General features: G+C 40.1%; 1 protein-coding gene across 1 annotated transcript; it reads left to right on the top strand.

Annotated features, from left to right (window-relative positions):
* Nucleotides 1-140: 140 nt before the first annotated feature.
* Nucleotides 141-12,490, top strand: zgc:162707 (UPF0524 protein C3orf70 homolog B). Its single transcript, XM_038720360.1, has 2 exons — nucleotides 141-681; nucleotides 9,972-12,490. Exons 1-2 carry the CDS (start codon nucleotides 498-500, stop codon nucleotides 10,649-10,651), a joined length of 864 nt encoding a protein of 287 aa, XP_038576288.1. The 5' UTR covers nucleotides 141-497; the 3' UTR covers nucleotides 10,652-12,490.
* The last annotated feature ends 7,521 nt before the right edge of the window (nucleotides 12,491-20,011 follow it).

The raw sequence follows: 20,011 nt of genomic DNA, 5'->3' as shown, positions 1-20,011 counted from the left end.
CAGATCAAGACCCTGGCGTTTTGAAGTTTTTAGAGGGGCCGATGAAAGCCTGGATGTGTTTGAAGTGCGCAGAGCAGCTGGCTTTGTGTTTGTGGACTCCTCCCGTTGTGTGATGAAGTTCAGATGCGCGCCGTTGTTCCGTACGCGCGTCACCAGCGCACAGAGGAGCTTCCCGACGCGAGGGGAGCAAGGAGAGATGTGTGGATCACGACCATGGGAGGCGTTGAATATGACATTACACATATCCTAGCTAACTGACGATGTTCTGCTTTTACGGTATATGTTTCCACCCTTTGTGTGAGTGAGTGGTATACCCAGATGAGCTGGACACGGAGATCCTGCACCGTCTTTCGCGTCTGCCTCCCACTTGAAAAGCTTCCTGAGCTACGTGGACCGTAAAACCTCGGCTCGGTCCTTTCGGTTATGTTGTAGTTCACTAGGAAGAAGCGGTGTGCGTTCTTGTTTATTGTTTTTGTTTGGATCCAAGAAATGTTGGCATGGCCGCCTCGGGAGCACAGAAGTGTCCGAAGAGTGAGAAGTTGGACGAGGCGCAGGCTTTGGCCAAGAGCTGCGCGGGGAGACCAGACTTCCTGCCTTGTGATGGACTCTCCATCTGCGCTACTCACAGCCACGGGAAGTGCTTCAAGCTGCACTGGTGCTGCCACTTGGGCTGGTGTCACTGTAAGTATGTTTTACATGGTTTAATAGCTTTCTGTATTACCAGAAATCTATCTCACTGTCACTGATGGCTAAATATACTGATAGTCATGGCCATGTAGTGAATGCAGAAGCATCGGCTCACTTTAGACTATTCATTCTGTGTATCAATTAAAAATGACAAAATGTAGCTTTACATTAACTGGATTTTGATACGCTATAACAAAATGTGACACATTGTGAGAGGTTATGTAAAGGTTGGATATCAAACTGATTTTTCAGACTTGCTCAGAGGGAAATATTTGCTGCCCTATTGGATTTATTTCATTTTAGATCAAACTTCCAAATCGATTTAAGTCCTGTTCATTGCAACAATATTGAGGTCAAACCTAGAGTCACATTTATCCTTGATCAGAGTCAAACCTTCATTTAGACGCCCTTTTATGAATAGTTAATGTAGTCTAAACAATGGAGGCTGCGATATTCAGAAGGAAGGGAATTTCATGCTTCAGGGTCATGGTTTCAGTGTTTGCTGCTCATCTTCTGGTTTTGTTTTGTTTTTTGTGTGGACAGTTTTTTTTATATCCAGCCCATACTGTAAGTATACTAATTCAGTACATGCCATGAACATTTAGTGACTAAAAACTGATTGTATCAATACAGTCCTTGAGTGTCCCTATTGTTTGAACACTCTTAATTTTTTGTTGCAGTGCACAGATTATTATAATTCTAATGATGTTGAATTCTTTCTCAGTAATTGCATGCATCTAAAAGACAACTAATTCAAGTTTAAAGGCCTTAAGGAGTGAAAACACTAAAATAACAAAAATAATTGTACATTTTGATATTGCTGTGTCTTCCAATTCACTTTGTACTGAACTTCAAGTAGGCCTTGGCCTAGGTTATGGTTATGAACACATCTGTCTGTGTTATATCAAGAATGTGTCCTTCACACATTGGCTCCATCCTAAATATGCCTATATAGCCTATGAAGAAATGCACCTAAAGAAATGTAAAAAATGCATGAATGCAGAAATGCATTTGATCACCCATTAACCTTCCTTTTCTGTTTTTGGAGATGCGTTGGAAAATGCTTAGTTACGTCACTCGCTTGAGTCATCACTTTCATTTCTTCTTTAAAGGAAACATCTTGTGATATTCTATATTTTCCTTACTGTCAACAACAACTGTTCACAGCATGGAAAGACCAAAACCAACAATGAATTGGTTGCTTGTGTGAAGTGTTGCCTGTGTATTCAAAGCCTGATATAGCTTGTTCCTCTGTGTCAAAGACCGTTTTAAACACATTATTTCTTCATCATGATAAACATGGGCACTGTAGTTTATTTTAGGTCACTCATCCACACAATATAAGTGTAGTAGATACTCTCTAGTCCACCAAATGTGTATTAACCCACAGCTGAAAATAGTCCCCAAGACATGCACTATTTATTCCTGGTTGAGTAATGTTTGATAAAAACTACAGTGCCCATCTGTTTTAGGAAATAATTTAGCCTTACTAACTACGTATTTTTGACCCAAATATAAAGATGGGCTACAGACAGTAGTGTCTGAAAGTACTGAGAGATTAACTAACATACTGTTGTTTCATGTCTTTCATGTTAACAGTAAGAAAAATTTAGAATATCACTATCATTATCCTTTAAAGTCAGACCTTTGGGCCACAAAATCTTCACATGTTCAGGGAAAGTCAAGCAGTCAGTGAAGTTCAGCAGCTGCTATTCTTCAGTTACAGGCCAAATGTTTGATAATATTAATTGAACTAAATTGTATTACCACAATATAATGAATATAAGTATAATTTATACTGACTGTTGAATAGACTATATTGGTAATACAGCACATGGCAGCAGCTCCACTCAAATGTGCGCGATTTTCTTTTCACTTTGAGAAGTGTCATTGACATTTTCACCACCAATGTACCTCAGACACTTTCTCTCAATTTGAACCCTTTCCGACACTTTGACACCATCACAGATTCACAATAGCTGTGCCTGAACCTGACAGGAGGACTCTTTGCACTGCCCTAATTTATCCCATTGCCGGCTGCCCTGAAAATCCTCAGATCAGTGTAAAACACAATCAACCATCCACCCTTCAGCAGTCAGTCGGGGTGTTTATAGTGTGCAACTGCAGAAGTCACATTGTAATCTTTGCCATGTAATCATTGGATTTAGATGTCTGCCTGCGCCCAGAATGAACCAAACGATTTGAGATATCTGATGTGGCCGAAAAAAGTGTTTATTTAGAGCTACGTCTGAGATTTATGTTTCACGGCAAAGCCTGCTCAGTGTTACATCATTTGTAAACATTTAGATTTGCTCCTCCTTTCTGCTTTGAAATATTAACCACTCTGGCTGAATATGTGCTGCACGGTGGACATGGAGCGCTTTGTCCCCATTACTTAATTCGGGTTTGTTATTGTATAGAAGGAAGAGCCAGCCACATCATAATGGAGCTTCTCACCTTCACATCGCTTTCCACTGTAATTCACAGGTTGCCCTCGCAGGACAGTGATGCAGCACAGTGAGAATAAACCAGCTTAGACTGCTGAATCAGGCAGAACCAGGACACCCAATGAGAAAAGTATAGCAGCAGAGTGCTTCTGCATGCAACGCCCGCCTGCTCTGCTTGGCTCACGCCCTTCTTTCTAGCGATGCATAAAAACGCCAGATGCAAAGAGTGAAATGTTGTAACACCCCTTATCTCGGCACATTTTCATTTCGAACGTGCCTGTGACTGTCGCCTGGAGTATAAACTTGTTCTGAAGCTGATAATTGTGCATTCACCACAGGGAGCCTTGCTAGACTGCGTTTTTAATTACATTTTTAATAGGTTTCCAGGCAAACAGATACCAAAGGTCAATGTGACTTGGCTCAGCATTAAAATTCCCAAACACAAATTATTTTCGTTATCTTACCAGCGGAGCAGGATGGAGTGATTACCTGTGACTTAACATCTTCAGGTTGTCTTCCTCTCAGTTTCTGCTCTGGGACGGCTCTAATGATTTGCAGTCTACAGTAAAAAAAATGATGTCATTGCTTTGACGGCATTCCAGTAGTTTCCACTAAGTTGTAGCTTTGGTTAACCTTTGGTTGAGAAAATGGAGGAAACTGGAATTGGATGTAGGTGGGAGGCCATGTTCCCAGCTGGTGACAACATCAGTCCAAGCCTCTCATTAGCGGTAATTAACTGTGTTTAGTGTCACCACCAATATGTCATGTCTGATGAGAGCTTTTGCTCACAGCGAAACTGGAACCACCTGGTCGAAATCTTTTTCTCTCTCTCTGTGTCCTCTACTAACTGATTACAATTACCAGACAGAGCAATGAATTACTAATTAAAAAAGTCTAACAGAGTCTAATGAGTCCTGAACTGTCTTGTCAGTCCACTTGTGCTCTGTCAGCTCCAGTTTTGTATGTTAGAACTTGTACTTCTCTTGTAGATGCAGCTATTTCTAAAGGGAAATATGAAGGCTTATTGGATGAAGCTCTGCCCTATATTGATTGATCTGGTGACCAATTCAAAATGTACCGGGGTGCTGAAGAATAAAAAGCTTCAGATCTTATTGTATGATCAATATATTGTCCGCACAGGCATGAAGGGATGTTTTTTGATTGATTGTTCATGTTTGGGGAAATACACCTCTTCAAATGATGGAAACAGGTTTAGCGATAAACAAATGTTTGTTTTTAAAGGATTGTTGCAGATTATTTTCAAGTCTGTATTAATACAATACCACATTCCCTGTTTGTGTTACTGTCCCCTCATCACGGCTCAGTGAGAAAATACAAAGATGATACCACTCGATTTGAACTTAGACCGCTGAAGCCACATATTAGCTTTGAGCTGAACTTTAGAATGCTTTGTTGTTGTGGTGATGCCTTTTGGCAGCAAACAGCCTCAACTTTTATCAACGATTTTTACTATGTACAGAGTTGAATCTAAATGCTACTTCTCAGATGATTTGGTGCCATAATTATACGTTCAGAGCAACTTGCTAGCTTCCCCCGTTTTGCATTAACGAACAACAATTTTCACAGGAAGACATTTTGGCATGTCACATGTTAATGAGTTAATAATGGCTGAATTCCAATTAGCTGATTCAGTTTCAGGGTCATGGTATTGTGCATGCTTGCTCACTGTCACACTGCAATGACTTACTAAGATGGTAACACCTGTGCTTTTCCTGCTGTGACAAGTCAAAATGTCTGCTGTGAGAAAGGCAGTTTCTCTTCAGTTACTCTTTAAAAGTACATTTGGGCATGTGAGTATTGTCTTAAGACCAGGCTTTTAATGCCTTTACAAGATTTGGGGCTTACTTGTTCCCTTTGCTCAGGAAAAACAGTCCAGAGGGTTGCGTTTTTTCACCATGGTGACAGACTAAACAGTGGATTTCAATCTGGATATAAGACAGGAAACAGGAAAGGAGTTTCACATGATGCTTGTTCAGACCGTCCCCTTTGGCTGAAACCTGAAACTTATGTTATTGCCCCGGCTGCAGTGCCTTTGTTGGGACAGATTTAAACACAAAGAGCAGCGGATGTGTGAGCTTACCGTATTCACCAGTCAAATGGGTGCAGCAGCTGTTGATAAATGATGACAATCTGCTAAAATAATTGTTTTTGTTCACCTGGTTTTGCCAACATGCTGCTTTGAATTAGTGTGTTGCATTTACAGTAGAAGATCTGCTCAGTCTGCACATAAAGACTGCTGGCTTCTGCTCAGACATACAAAAAATCGAACTGAGGGGGTTGATGACTCAGCCTCTACTGAGGCTTTGATATAAGCTGATATTTAAATGACAATCTGTGTGAGACAGTCATGCCCATTCATCTTGAGTACTACGTTAAATATACGTTGAAATGTGACAATGTCTGAGAGAGAGAGAGAGAGAGTGAAGAGACCCCATGCTGCATTATTCAGAGAGACTATCTCTATTAAATGGGACTGTGCAGCTGTTGGCCAGCAACAGACCCAGGAGAGAGTGGAGAAGACATGCAAGGTAGGAGCAGAAGATTTGGACCTCCTCATACCTCCTCCACTCTGCTCCCTCGTCTAGTGAACAATCTGTAACTTTGCAGGAATGAGCTTCCTGTTTTCCCCATTTTTGTATTTTTAAAAACATCCTTTGGCTGTATATATCACCTTGTTCCAACACTTAAATTAAGCTAATACTGAATCTCACGTTTCCCTAGTGTATATTGCAGATGTTTAGATATTTTGTGATATCTTTGGACACCTTTCTTTGTATTTCCACTGACAAAGTTCATTTCCTGACTGTCAAAGTAAGAGAAAGAGTCACCTCCACCTCGCTTTTAAACTGTAGATATCCTGAATTCATAATTGCACTTTTGTAATGAAAAGCTGTTACTTTCTCTTTTGATGTACCGAACATCCTCATTTACATCTCCTTTCGGTAGTCTCCTACATCCCCCAGAATTCCTTTCATCTGTCTCCAATGAACTTGTTGCTTTCAGCTGTATTAATGATAACGTGATGAAAGGCTTTCCAGTTGAGGAAAAAGAAAGGAGTCATTTGCTTTACTCAAAGTGCAACATGTCCTGTGGCCTAATATTATTCTGGTCTATTGAGGCTGCTGTCAGTGGAAAACATTGTGTCTGTGTTTCCTCTGCAGTTGATTTTTCTCAGTATGATTGTAGGTGTAAAGTGGTGGGTCTGCAGAGAAGCTCCTATTTTTGATTCTGAAGCACTGCCTCAAAACCCTTACATTTACTGTTGACGCTTCTTTTTATTCTGTCAATCTTCTTCATAGCAGAGCTGGAAATGTCTGGTAACATCACGTTGTCTATGTTTGGCCAGTTATCTTTAGGAAGATGAAAATACACTGCATTACAACAAAAAGTCAAAAAATTGTTAGATACATCACCAGTAGCTATTTTGTAAAATTTTTGGGGTGTTTTTGCTTTTTAACCCTTCTCTAATAAAGAATAAGTCTGGTGATTTTCTACATGTTGTACTCCCATTAAAAGACCCAAACAAGTATTTTCTGTGCAGCCAGAGCCTGTTATAGCTTATTCCTCTGTGCCATCCTGCTGCCATAAATACTCAGCCCACTAAATGTGCATTAATCCATGGAAGATAGTCCACAAATGTTTCCTCTTTTCTAAGTAACATGTGCTTGAAACCACAGTGCCAAGCAGGAAATGATTTAGCTTTTATTTATTTATTTATTTTTAAATAGCTATATATTGAAACCTAATGCGTGTCTATCTTAAACTAATATTAATGACCCAAATTGAAAGATGCAGGCAGAGTAGGAAAGTCAGAAAGTATTGAGAGATGAACTAACACGTTGTTGGATTTGTTTGTTTGTTTTTTTGTGGGATTTGTTGACTATAAGAAAAATATAATAGCAGCTTCACCATTTTAGGAAAACATTTTATGTCATGACTCTAAACCAAGAAGTGAGGGATGGCAACATGTCCTATTGTAGAATTTCGCAATATTGTTCTTTCTTTTTGCGGACATCTGGTCTTTGTTAGTATGGAAATACAAACACACGCACAGATGCACACGAGGGAGGGAGAGGTTGCAGAGGCCGCTGACATTGTCATGTGAGGGATCCAGCACTGGGAAACACAGAGGGGTAGAGTACAACTGAATATCAATGAATCTGCATTGACAGTGTTGACTGGCTGCCAGTTAATGTTTGTATTTTTATTAGTGGATAGTCTGAACAGTGAAAGGACACAGGAACCATAGCTGTACTTCAGCTCATCAGTTCAGATTTGTTGTGACTTTTGTTATTATTATATATGTCTATTGTTGAGTGCATATATGTTGGACAATGTTGCTCCCAGTTGACACACATGCAGGATTTCTAGTAGCTAACATTTTAACAGTAATTTAATTTTAAAGTTGCCCTGTTGAGTTTTCTTGTAAATAAACAAAATTTTCTTTACATCCATTGTTGTTGTTAAATTATTCACGTCCATGTTTTGTGAGCCTGCAGCCTTCTTTTACTCTACCGTTGTGGGCACATTGCTAGTGTTAGCATGTTGGAATGTTGATTAATCTAATAATCACTTTATCTACAAAATGTCAGAAAACAGTAATAAAAACTTACGAGCGCAAGGTGACGCCTTAAGATGTCTTGTTTTGTCTAATCAGCAGTCCAAAATCCTAAGATATAATTTCATGTGTTACACAGAAAAGCTTCAAATCCTCATATCTGAGTAGGTGAAACCTGCAAATGGTTGACATTTTTTCTTTGTTTATCAAACTACATTAATTAATTTTCATGACAAATAAATTACCACCACCTACAGTATTTGTAAGAGTAACAGATTTTGTAATCGTATAGTATTTGTAATAATCCGAATATTTTTAGTATTTGAGTATTAGAGCATCCAGTTCTTGTATTAGAAAACATGACATGAAGATTCTCCTCTTCTCCATTGTGAGATTACATACTCTCCTCTGGGGCTGACAGAAACAGTGATAATTCTAACTTAGTGCAAACTCATTCTGCATTCTGCAGACACCTTGTAAATCCACAGACAGGCTGTGTTCCTTCTGCAGTACTCTGAGGACAACCGAGTGATGGTGTAGTGTTAGCTCCATATGTCTTTCTGTTTTGTCTGCCCATGCATCTGTCTGTCCTCCAGTATGGCTCTTGGTATTTTAAACTCCGGATGGATGAACGCAATTAGATGTAATATGCTAAAAACTAAATGTCAACACAAAGCTTTAGCTCTTTGTTGCCGCTATTTTGTCTGCCTGGATTGACTCGTCTCCGTCGGAACATGGACCATCGAGTTTCTCTCATTAAACGGAGGATGGCTACCATTTCCCCCTTTGTCTATTTCGACATTAGCTCTTGTGTTTTGTGTTAACTATGTTTATAAAGTATACTGACATCAAGCAATTGTCACAGACTCTTTTAATCGCTTTACATGGGTGGATGATGCAGTTTTCTGTCCTTTTAATAAAGAGGTAAACTATTCTTGTGGGAAAGAAATAACACAAATGTTCAGCTGATTTATTTCATTTTCTAAATATCTTTTGTGTGGTGGAAAAAGGTCTCATTAGATTTACAAAGTCACTTTGTCCATTTTACGATGCAAAACAGAGCCACTTCCCTACTTTGAAGTAGTTTGATGTTTTCAATGTAACCTGGGAAAAGATTTTGATTGAGTGGGTCCCCCAGCCAGTGAAACAAAAGGCAAAGACACAGAGTGAGGGGAAGTGATGCGTAGGCCTGTCATCTTTTGTAGTTTCTCTCTCTCCAGGGAGCCAGTTAAACACACATCTGAGCCACACTCTTAAGGCAGCACGGCCCAGAGTTGGAGGCAGTGGGCTGCAAACAATGAGTAACATTTGGGAGCAGTCATTTTGCACAATCACCACCAGTACATGAGTTGCCAAAATGGGTGGCATAACTCACATGGAAGGCGCTAGACAATTTATATATGAATGTGGCCAATTTTCCAGAACAAGTATGGTCTTTGTCTCATAGAGGATTTATGATACACTATACAGTACATTACATCATACCTATCCATAAACGTTGTTATATCTTAATCCTATAAATTACAGTATCTCATCATTTTTTAATCAAGTCTAAGTTGTAAGGGTCAAAATGGTTGCTGCAATGCTCTTGATGGCCTGGAATTTAAACTATGTTACACTCTGGCTGCAGCTCAACCTCAGCTCATGGTGGCAAGGCAGGTATTTTTGCCTTTGGCAGAATGAAATGCTTTGTGATGTGAAAATTGCTGCTGCCTCCAAGAAAGGACAGATGATAGGTTATCAGAGACACACTATTCATCCTGCCTACAAACGCCACTTTTTGAAATCTTCAAGAAAAAACAAAAACAAACTTTAAACACAACACTAACTTTGTTTTTTAAAATGTTCAGCGGACACAGAAAAACATTGTCATTCATTTGAAGTCGTGTTTCTGGACACCTGATGAATGTAGTCCTTTTAGCCCTGTTTTTGTGTCTTAACAACTAAAGACATATCTGTTTCTTTAGCTGCTAAATGTTCCAATATGTTCACCAGTTAGTAGCTAACTTTGTCTGTCTGCTGTTTGGTGCTGAGAAGGTAGTGCACAGTGCGTGGATCAGGGCTTTTTCGCTGAAAAAAGCTGCCTGCTGGGGCTGAAAGACGCTACAAGAGTCTTTAGAGCTTAGGCAAACTGGGTCACGTGATATTTCTCAGGTGATATGAGCATCACCATTTCATTCACTGTTAATATCAAAATATTGGTTATAGCAGCTTTAAAATCCAATTTTTTTGTTTGTTTTTTTCTTCCCTCCTTTTAGGCAAGTATGTGTACCAGCCCATGACCAATGTGTGCCATCTGCCCACCACAGCCGTGCCACCTGTTGGGACAGAGTACAGTAACACCATGGACCTGTCCGTATCGCTGACTGAGCGCTTCCTGAAGCTCGCCCCATGCTTCCAGTCTCCGCCTCACCTGGAGTCGCCCAAGTACTGCGTCATCGCGGATCTGTTTGTGGACGACTACATAGTCAAACGCATTAACGGAAAGATGTGCTACGTGCAGCGCCCTCCGCCTCCCTTACCAGAACCACCTCATCCTCCTACCCCTCCCCCGCCTGCTCCCACTACACCTGCTCAGCCTCGTCAACCAGTGAAGCCTGCACCGCCAACCCAACACTCACCTGCTGCACCTGCACCTGTGCAGCCAGTCCAACAGGTGTACAGTGAACACAAACATCCCTCCCCCGTGGATAAGATAAAAGGCCCCAAAATGGACCACTGCTCCTCTCCGTCCAGCTCCGAGGACTCCGGCATCAACGCGCTGGGCCTGCACTACTTGGAGTCCTGCGAGGAGGAGAGTGAGGAGGAGGACGAGGACGAGCTGAGCACAGATGGGAACTCCAGCCCTGGCAGCCTCTGGGATCAGGATGATTGCTCTCTGCTCTCCCCCTCCAAGTCTATGATAGAGATCATCGAAAAGATCGAAACAACTGTGTAACTGACGCAACATCGAGCATGGACACCCGCTGTGAGGGAGCGTGATCTACAGACCAGAATAATATTGTTGAGAGTAACACTCAAGGATTTATTCTATATGGACCAATAGGACACAAACCCCTCTCTAACGCTTCAGTAGGGCTTTGCTGGCTTGTTTTGAGTTGAATTTGTTTTCCTACAGGTGGCCAAGGACTGTACGTCTGCACTCACACACAGCCTTTCCTCTGTCCACATCCCCAGCATGGAGTGAATTTCTAGAACTTATTAGCGTACAGGAGAAAGAGGAAGCACAGGAAAATCAAGCACAGTGGACCAAATAGACCTCTTGTACATGGTAATTATACAGTGAAACACCTAAAATACAAAAGGACTCTATAGTTCCATCAGAGGAAAGAGGGACTTTTTTTCTGGGACTTCTCTTTAGGTATTACTGGAGCTAAATTGTGTATGAACAAAGGTGGTGTAAGTAGGTTTCATAACAATAGTGAGCAGTTAGGTAATTCTTAGTGTTCTTAAGTCGTCAGTCTGACTTTATACTAATTCAATAGTTAAGTGGCAGATAACTGTGCCATTTCTTGTTCTCCGGTCAGTGGCTCCACCCACACCCACATCAGTAATTCTGACACTTCAGCATAATAAGTACAAGGCCAGCTACCTCTCATGGGCCTAAAGCACATCAGCCTTTTAACCTGTTAATTACTCAGCACCGAGCTGCCGGGACACACCTGCTTTTATCACATAAATTAAAAAGATTCCCCACCCATAGTTTGTCTGCACTTTACTGACACCAACACAAGCAGCAGCAGGTAGGTAGGTAGGTCAGTGTTCGACAATCAAGGATTTCACAGAAGCACATTCCTACACTGTACCTGCCAGCGAGGACCAGGGATATTCTTATAGGTTCTAAAAAACATTTATTATACATTAACACAAATGTCAAGCTGGACTGAACGAAAGAGCTGTCCAAGGTTAAATGGAGCGTTAAGCACAACATGACTTGTATTGGCCTCTGTTAGGAGCCAAGAAATTAAATAGCACGGCTGTGGCTCCGGTAGAGCTACAGTGACAAAAGTAGGAGTCACATTGTCACAGCAGTAACTAGTAAGACACCTAGTGAAGAAGGAATGAATGGAAAAAAAAACTATATATATATATATATATATATATATATATATATATATATATATAAAATAAAAATGCATTGTTTGCTTTTTGGGCTTGACAGTGAAATGTCTTGTGATGGCGGCTAAAAGGGAAGTCTGGGAACGTGTGCAGGCTAGGCTAGACTAATATGTTATTTCGTGCTACAGGGCAGAAAAATATCACTTAATGCACCTTTAAAAGGAAATTACAGTATGGAATAGAACGCTGAGTAGGTGTAGATGTTGTGATGGACATGATATTGTTAGAGATGCACTCAAATATAAAATGTGTGAGACAGCCCTTTTTAGTGCATTAGTAAAATGAAGATGGGCTGGGTCCTTTACTTTTCTTTTGAGATAGTTCTTGGAGTGTTACTTGCAAAATCACTAAAAATATTCACAAATATGTATTGCTACAGTGCTACACTATGTAAAAGCAGAATTTTGTCATTTTGCATGACTGCATTTATTTGCAGAAGTCCCTCATGTCAAAAACTAATCCAACAAATTTGTGATTCAGTGTGTTCAAAGAGCGAACAAATCCTGCATTTGTTATTCAAATAAAATGTTTTGTATTCAGGGACAGCCCTTGACATGACACTGAACACGGTCCCTCTTACAGTAATGCAGTTTAAAACATGTCTAATGTTCTTATTGTTATATTATTTTCATATGAATAAATCTTAATGAAACTCAAATTTTTTTGCCCTCTGTTTGTCTTTTGCAGCCAGTGGTTTGAAACTTGTGGGCATTTATTTGCAAAACAGAAAGTTTACGTCTTCTTTGAAAAGCACTCAAACTTCCTTTACCTGGCGCACAGATGAGTAATGCTCTCTAGAGACTGAGTGGAATGGAAGAGCAAAGTGAGAGATAAAATTGAGTCATTATTTTAGCTGTGGTTGTTTGTCTCCTCTGAAATGTCTCGAGGAATGAAAATGTCTTTTTGTTTCTTACTTTGTAACCCTTACTTTCTTACACTGCACTGGCACACAAAAATGACACGAAAGCAAGCAAAAAATAAAACTGAAGTGAGTGGAAGAGTTAGGACTGGAGACGGTTAAAAGAGGTCCTTTGCCTCAGTTTTAGTTTTTCACAATTGCTAAGACACATTTTTTGAAACCTTCATCCATTTTCTTGAAACTTTAAACACAAAACATAATATTTAAATTACATTCACAAAACCCCTGACTCTTCTGGCAAAATCAAACAATCGACTCAAAACCATGTGATCTATGCTCAAAATCAAACAATGCATTCAAAACATAAACACAGCCAGTCAATATGAGTCAATTGAGAACACAGCATCCACGACATGTAGTTACATCCACATCACATACAACCTTGTCCCTTGCCAAGCAAAGGAGGAAAAGCCTCTGGCGTGCTGCATGCAGCAGTACTGTAACAACACTCCACACCTATCTCACTACAGGCCAATTCTATTGCCCGTAAGAGATTTTCCCTAGTACAGTAAATGAATTTCAGTCAGACCTTCCACCACCAGAAAAATCCCTTTATTGGATTGAAGTAAGGGCTGTATGGTTGAAGGTAAACATTTATGAATCACTGGTTGCTGGTTGATGTTGAACCACTTGCTTAGCGGGACACCACAGTGAAAGGTGACATTGTCCCATAGACACCCAGCCGCTGGCCAGGGACTTGACCACATATTGATTTGATCACCTCATTTGAAACAAGTGTGCAGAATTATGAGTTGTGTGCAAAAGATGAAAGCTGTGTTGTAGTTGTTTAACTTTCGCCGCATGTATTTACCGTTATGCAACACAAGTGCATCACAATGCAAAATGTGTTTTAGTGAGTGTATTTAGATTTTTGCAAAAAGAGTGGATGAGATTTGCAAAAAGTGTCTAACTACCTGAACTTGTTTACGGTTTTCCCAAAAGAGTGATTGATTCGACAAATGGGTTTAGGCCACTGAACATTTGGTTCAGAGAATGGGGTTTAGTGTTTTAGTAATTGTGAAGAACTGTAAGATTGCATACAAGTATGGTGTAAGAAATACAGGTTAGATTCAAGCCTCTCCACCTCTGACTCCCATTCTTCCTTTTATTGATCCATACCAAAGATGTCCTCTGGGTCTCTGTCCCAGACTTCTTTCTTCACACCTCGTCTAGCAGCTGATTTTATAGGAGACCATGCAAGTGTCTCTCTCACCTTGACTTCAATCCAAGATTGATTTCTCCTTCTTCTCTTTTCCCCTGCATTGTGTCTATCGATTATTTGTACTTGTGCTGAGAGAAAACCAAGGATGAAATGCTAATCAGTTTATATAAATGTACAGTCATTATTCTGCTCGATGATGAAGAGGAGGAGTGTGCAACTGAGTGCGGGAGAGCCTGAATGGCAACACAAGAGTGGGAGAGGAGAAAAGATGAGAGATGTGGAGAAGAGAAGAAGAGATGAGGAGAGGAGAGAAAAGGAGAAATGAGGAGACGACAGAAGAGAAGAGGAAAAGGAATGAGGAGAGGAAAATAGTAAAGGAGAGATGACGAGAGAAGAGAAGAAGAGAACAAAAGATAAGAGGAGAGATGAGAGGAGAGGAGGGAAGATTGGACAAGGAGAAGGAGAGGTGATAAAAGTGGGAGTGCATGGAGGGAGTGCAGCGACAGGCAGAGGAGAGGAAGCTCAATTAAAAGGATGATGATGCAAGCACATGTAAAGACTTTGGACAGGCCGCGTGTGGTTCAACATTTTGAAATCATTCCCATTCTTTTTCAAAAGCTACATTTCATGAAGAGATAGATTGCTGTTACTGTTAATCTCTTGCAGCAAAGTCATTCGATTGGCAGGTACCTTGAGCGGCGGAGAATTCGCACACAGGAAGATACACGCCAAATCAAAAAACGCCCTTGTTCAAGGACTGCTTCACAAGCAGGGCTGGCACAGCACAAGTTACACAAGCCATGCAGAGATGTTGTCAGTTCCACTATTTCCCCCTTCCTTTTGATGTGCATACAAACAAATTACCTTCCCGAGGAGGGTTCCTTTTAATTTCACAAAAGTGCATTTTCTCTCCAGAGGCCAGTTATCAGACGAGCAAAACCCAAATACTCAGAGGAGACTTTAAGTGACAAAATGGAACCGTGGAGTGCCAAGCAGCGCCTCACCTGAGTAAGAGGAGAATCATTAGGAGGAATCAACTAAATACATGATGGAGAAGTGTTATTAATTTTTGTCTAAATGTTATGCAGGTGGAATAGATGCAGACACTTTAATACTAAAAAGATAACTTATTACAAATGCTTACCAGATATGTTTGTGCTTGCACCTCAGCAGGATTGCAGTGAGTGTCATTCAGAGACTCGTCTCTCAGTACACAGCATGTCTTAAACTCTTAAATGCATGCCTCAGGTCTTTAGAGACCAGTGCAATATTAACTGATGTGATTCACTTAATCCCTGAAGTCCCTTCTATTGCTCAAACTATTGGTGTGAAAAGCCTTGTATTTCTTGTACTTTTCTCTAAAAGGTTGATTGGGGTTTAGACACCTGAGGTATGTATGAGTATGGTTCAAAACGCAAGTACGTAATACTGTCAAACTCATAATGTGCGGCCATACTTTGTTTAAATCCACAAAACTTGATTTTAAATTCTACCTAAGTTTTTAGAAAATATAACAATGCGCAACATTCCCATATACATTATATAAACATCATATAGCTTAAAGAGCTGGAACAAGCTGATAGAGAATATATACAGTTTGTGATACCGTCAACAAGAGTGGAATAAAAGATAAAAAGCTACTTAAAGGGAAATTAAGGGGGGGAAACCGGAAGTTATGGGGTTAAAATCATTTATAATTTGACAGTGCACATAATAAAAATTCATATCAGCTCCCTGCAGAAAACCAGCACTATATTGCAGGCACACAGCTTCCTCATATAGCCATTTTTAATCTGAGACATTCGGAGCCAAACTTCAACAGCAGCACTGCATTTCAAAAGGGTCATTTATAGGTCCAATTTACAGCATAATGTCCCTGCGATTGGCCTGATGCAGGCAGCATGCAGGTAACAGCGACCCACCAACAGGCTGCTGATAAACAATCACACACATGGCTTTGCCTTGGCCGGACTCGATTGGTGATGGGTTTCTGATAAGCTCTATAAACGCAAGAGTGTCACCTGGAGTGCAGCTCCACACTCCCTGCCTGTAAAATATTCATTACTTTTTTCCGTCACTGTCTGCCCTCGTCTTTGAAATGGATTTAGAGCACTTTTTCCTTTTAGACACAGAGCGTGACTTTCTCCTTGCAAACTCACAGACAACAGCTTCAAGCTTTAGTGTCGATAGACAGAGCTGTGTTTGAAAGTATTCCCTTTGTGTTGCTTAAAGCTACTTGGTGATTCATCCTTTCACTACTTCTGGTGAAAAGACTATTTTTGCAATGGCATGACAGAATGACTCATACCTTGTTCTGATTAGTTGGCTTTGTAGCTGTGGATTCTGTATTAGATGATGATTCTATAGTTGGAGAGGTACTGGATGGATGATCACACTTGCACATAAAATTTTCTACTGCTTTAGCATGTTTTAAATATTGGGCTTTCCCACTTTAGAACCGATCAAGATGATCATTCACAATGATCCTGAATTAAAGTAGTTCACATTTACACAATATGTCTCAGTTGAAACAAAGCTATTCCATTTCTTCTCTTCTGCACTTTTCAGGGGTTTGATAGTGGCCATTAGCAGAGCAATTGTGTGGTTTTGTGCACTGAGGGAAAGTCTGAATCCATCTTAATCACATCAAAGAGTTAGAGGATGTTGGGGATGCCTATGCTTGCTTTCAACTTGAAAGCTACTGAAGTCAATATGGCCGCCTTCTCCAGTGGCTGCCTTTCTGTTTGTTAAATCTTTTCTCACTCAACTTTTAATCTTTTTGCGCTTTTGATTTTAAGAAACAGGACAAAGGATGTTTCATTTTAAATCGTCAAAGAAATGTGTTCTTGTGTTGCCGCTTTGCATACTGAACATTTTATGAGAATATTAAACATGATGAAAGTAATATCTGTTCTTTTTATCCTGACATGGCGCAAAACAAAACCACAAAGCACCTTTGGAGAGACCGTGTCCCTATTTCAAAGGTCAGTACAGCGAAAACCACTTGAGGAATTCATCAAAGCAGGTGGCCTGAGTGTTCAGTGGGGGCTTACAATCACTTGAACTTTGAGGACACACAAACAGCAGTTTTAAATCACCGCAACTGAAGTACCCAACTCTCACAAACACACAATAATTCTACATACAGGAAATGATGGAATTAGAGAAAATCTGTGACATTAAGGGGCTGAAACATCATAAATCACTATTTCCTCTCTGTCTGCATCAGTTGCAGTCCTCTCTACTTTGGACAGATGTGGCTCTCATCTGCGAGAGTATTTTATAATGCTGCCACTCAAAAATTGCATTGTTCTTCTCTGTTTAATACTTTCCAAAGGGCTGCCCAAAATAGAGGGATAGAACTAGGCCAGCGCTGGACCCAGATTGCTTCTAGCAGATATGACTGAAAAAATATGGGACGTAAGCTTTCTAAATCTAAATGCCTGTCAACCATAAAAAAAAACCATTGGTTTCAGGGGAATTATTGCATTATGAGATCTTAGCCATTATGGTGCCCCAGGACAAGCTTTGTGGATCCATTAATGTGTGTGGAGATCTTAAAGGAAAATATTGTCCTCAAAACACATCATTCTTTAACTCAAGTATGAAAAGCAATAATAAAAAAAGTCTTAGAAACTTTTACTTGTACTTGTACTAACCACAGTATAAACAAATCATGGCTCTATGACGCCATTCTTGGCCTTTTTCGTTTTTTCCCTATGGTTAGCTAAAGTTAAAATACCTCCACGCCAATTTTGGCACACATTTTCCACAGTGGCTGTAGACATTTGATATGAAATAATTTAATATCCATTCAGTGAGGTAATCACCAAAACGGTCCACACTTTTTTGTTCAACTTTTTTTGAACAAGCATACAAAAAAACAATGCAGTCCCCTGTCTAATGAATGTTTTTTTTTAGAAAGAAAAGAAATAATTTGACATTTTGGCAAACACACTTATTTGTTTTAGTGATGAAAGTCAGATGAAAAGAAGGTGCTGGAAGGCAGGCTCACTAACTAACACATTAATATCTTCCTTGTTTAATCCATACAGCAACAGTAATTTAAAAATGACAATTACCCATTTTATGTGTAAGACCATTTCTTGTTAAGCTAACTGGCATCTATTTGCTGTAGCTTCATAGTTTGCATACAAACAAGAGAGGTGATATCGGAATGCTTCAGTCATGGCTCTGTGAGGCTATTCTTGGACTTTTTCTTATTTGTCTCTGGATGGCTAAAGTTACAGTACACCCACACCACACACTGAGAGTGTGGGTGAAAAATAAAGGTTTTTCATGTTCTTTTCCTTAAGTCCTCCTCTGAATAAAACAACATGTCAATAAAGACCTAGTAGGCCTGCTTTGTAACCTATCTGCATAATATCTCACACTCAATACACACATATCGTAAAACTTAAATTGACAGCCTAGTCCAAATTGATTTTCAAGGCAGGTCTCAATTAGACGCCTGGTCTGTTCATCCAAGTTCTTTGGATGCATAAAACCTCTTAATAAATAAAGCCCACCAGGTTGCATGCTTGAGCTAGTTCTGCTTAGATCATGCATACAAATATAAATGTTAAAACTTTTGTCAATATGGAGATGCTCTACATCATAAGATCCATTCAATTCTCCACAATACAACCTTGCTAATTTTACGGAAACAATTCAGATTTTAAACAAGTGAGACTAAACAGCTAATTTTCATACAACTTATATTCTTTCTGGTTGAAATAAACAATTTGATAGTAGCCCATTTCCCATCTTTACTGAGCAAGAGTTTAGTGCAAAATGAATTAAGGGCCTGTCCTATAGACACCTATCCCAAATATAGGTAGGGTGAGTTCAGTGATTGAACCAACTAAACGCCCGGGCTATTAATTGATGTTTTGTGGCTAATGTCCAACGATAGCTGCAACTCATAATGTTGATAATGAAAACAGAAAAGCAGAATCTCCAAACAGCAAGACATGTAATGGCGACCAAAACCAGGTGCACAACACCACCAGCTCAGCAGCAGGGAATAAGACAGGCTAATTTGTGTCTGAAAAGAGGCCTAGCAGAGTCTATGTGCCAGAGAAGAAGAGGAGGAGGAGCGTCCACCACACACGTCTGATTAAGCAGTGTGTAAATGGACCTGCTGGCTGGACCAGATGAGGACCAGCAGATGGTTTTCCACACCAAGAGGTTGTATGCGCTGTGCTGTGCCACTCCATGGCCCCTCAAAAACCTCCTCCACCAGCAATACAGCGCAGCCCCCTGCCCCGGCCCCGTTCTCATTGCTTCCACTAACACCATTAGCATGTAAATGACAGCTGAGCCCCTTCGCCTGTGGATGCTGATAGGCTGCACCAGACATCCAGCTTCTCGGTGCTTTAATATAATTTTCTTCATTGTTATGGGATTATGTGGGGGTTGGTTGTGGAGAGGCTTGATTCTTGGTATCAATAAAAGGTTGTTGTGATATAGAGATTCACACCACTTAGATAAAGAGGAAGCAGAAGGGAAGGATTTCTGGGTTGTGAAGGCTGTTTATGCAACAGAACGCCACACTGGATTTTATGATCAGAAACAACAAGAGATGCCATCAGACAAACTTTTGTTTGTGCTATTCTTCATTTTTTTCCCACATTCACACAAGGTCATTTGGGTGCTTATGAAATTGTACATTTTTTGTATTGAATCTACATGAAATACTTCAGCTGCATCTTTAGAAGGTGGAATGATATGCACATGAACACAGGGAGAGCATACTATTCCAGCACGATAGTCCTTCTTTCTAATCACTAACCACTGTCCCTACAAGTACACACAAAAAATCCCTCATCTTGATTCCACCTGCTGACATACAGTCAGACAAGCAGTAAAGTAAATGTCCAAATAAGCTGAAATTGTCTGCACAGACACATTCTGTGGATGTCTAATGAATGTACTTAGGAAAGGTAACTTAAAGAAATAGTTTGACATTTTGGGAATTAAGCTTATTTGCTTTATTATTTAGAGTTAGATGGGAATACTCATGTCTGTGCGCTAAATATAAGGCTACAGCCAGCAGACGGTTAGCTTAGCTTAGCATAAAGACTGGATGTCAGGGG

The sequence above is a fragment of the Micropterus salmoides genome, unplaced genomic scaffold, assembly GCF_014851395.1.
Source record: "Micropterus salmoides isolate LMB-PRFRI ecotype aquatic unplaced genomic scaffold, ASM1485139v1 Ms_hic_scaffold_15, whole genome shotgun sequence".
NCBI lineage: Eukaryota > Metazoa > Chordata > Actinopteri > Centrarchiformes > Centrarchidae > Micropterus > Micropterus salmoides.
Note: the sequence above shows the minus strand (reverse complement) of the source record. Positions and strands in the feature narration are given on the sequence as shown.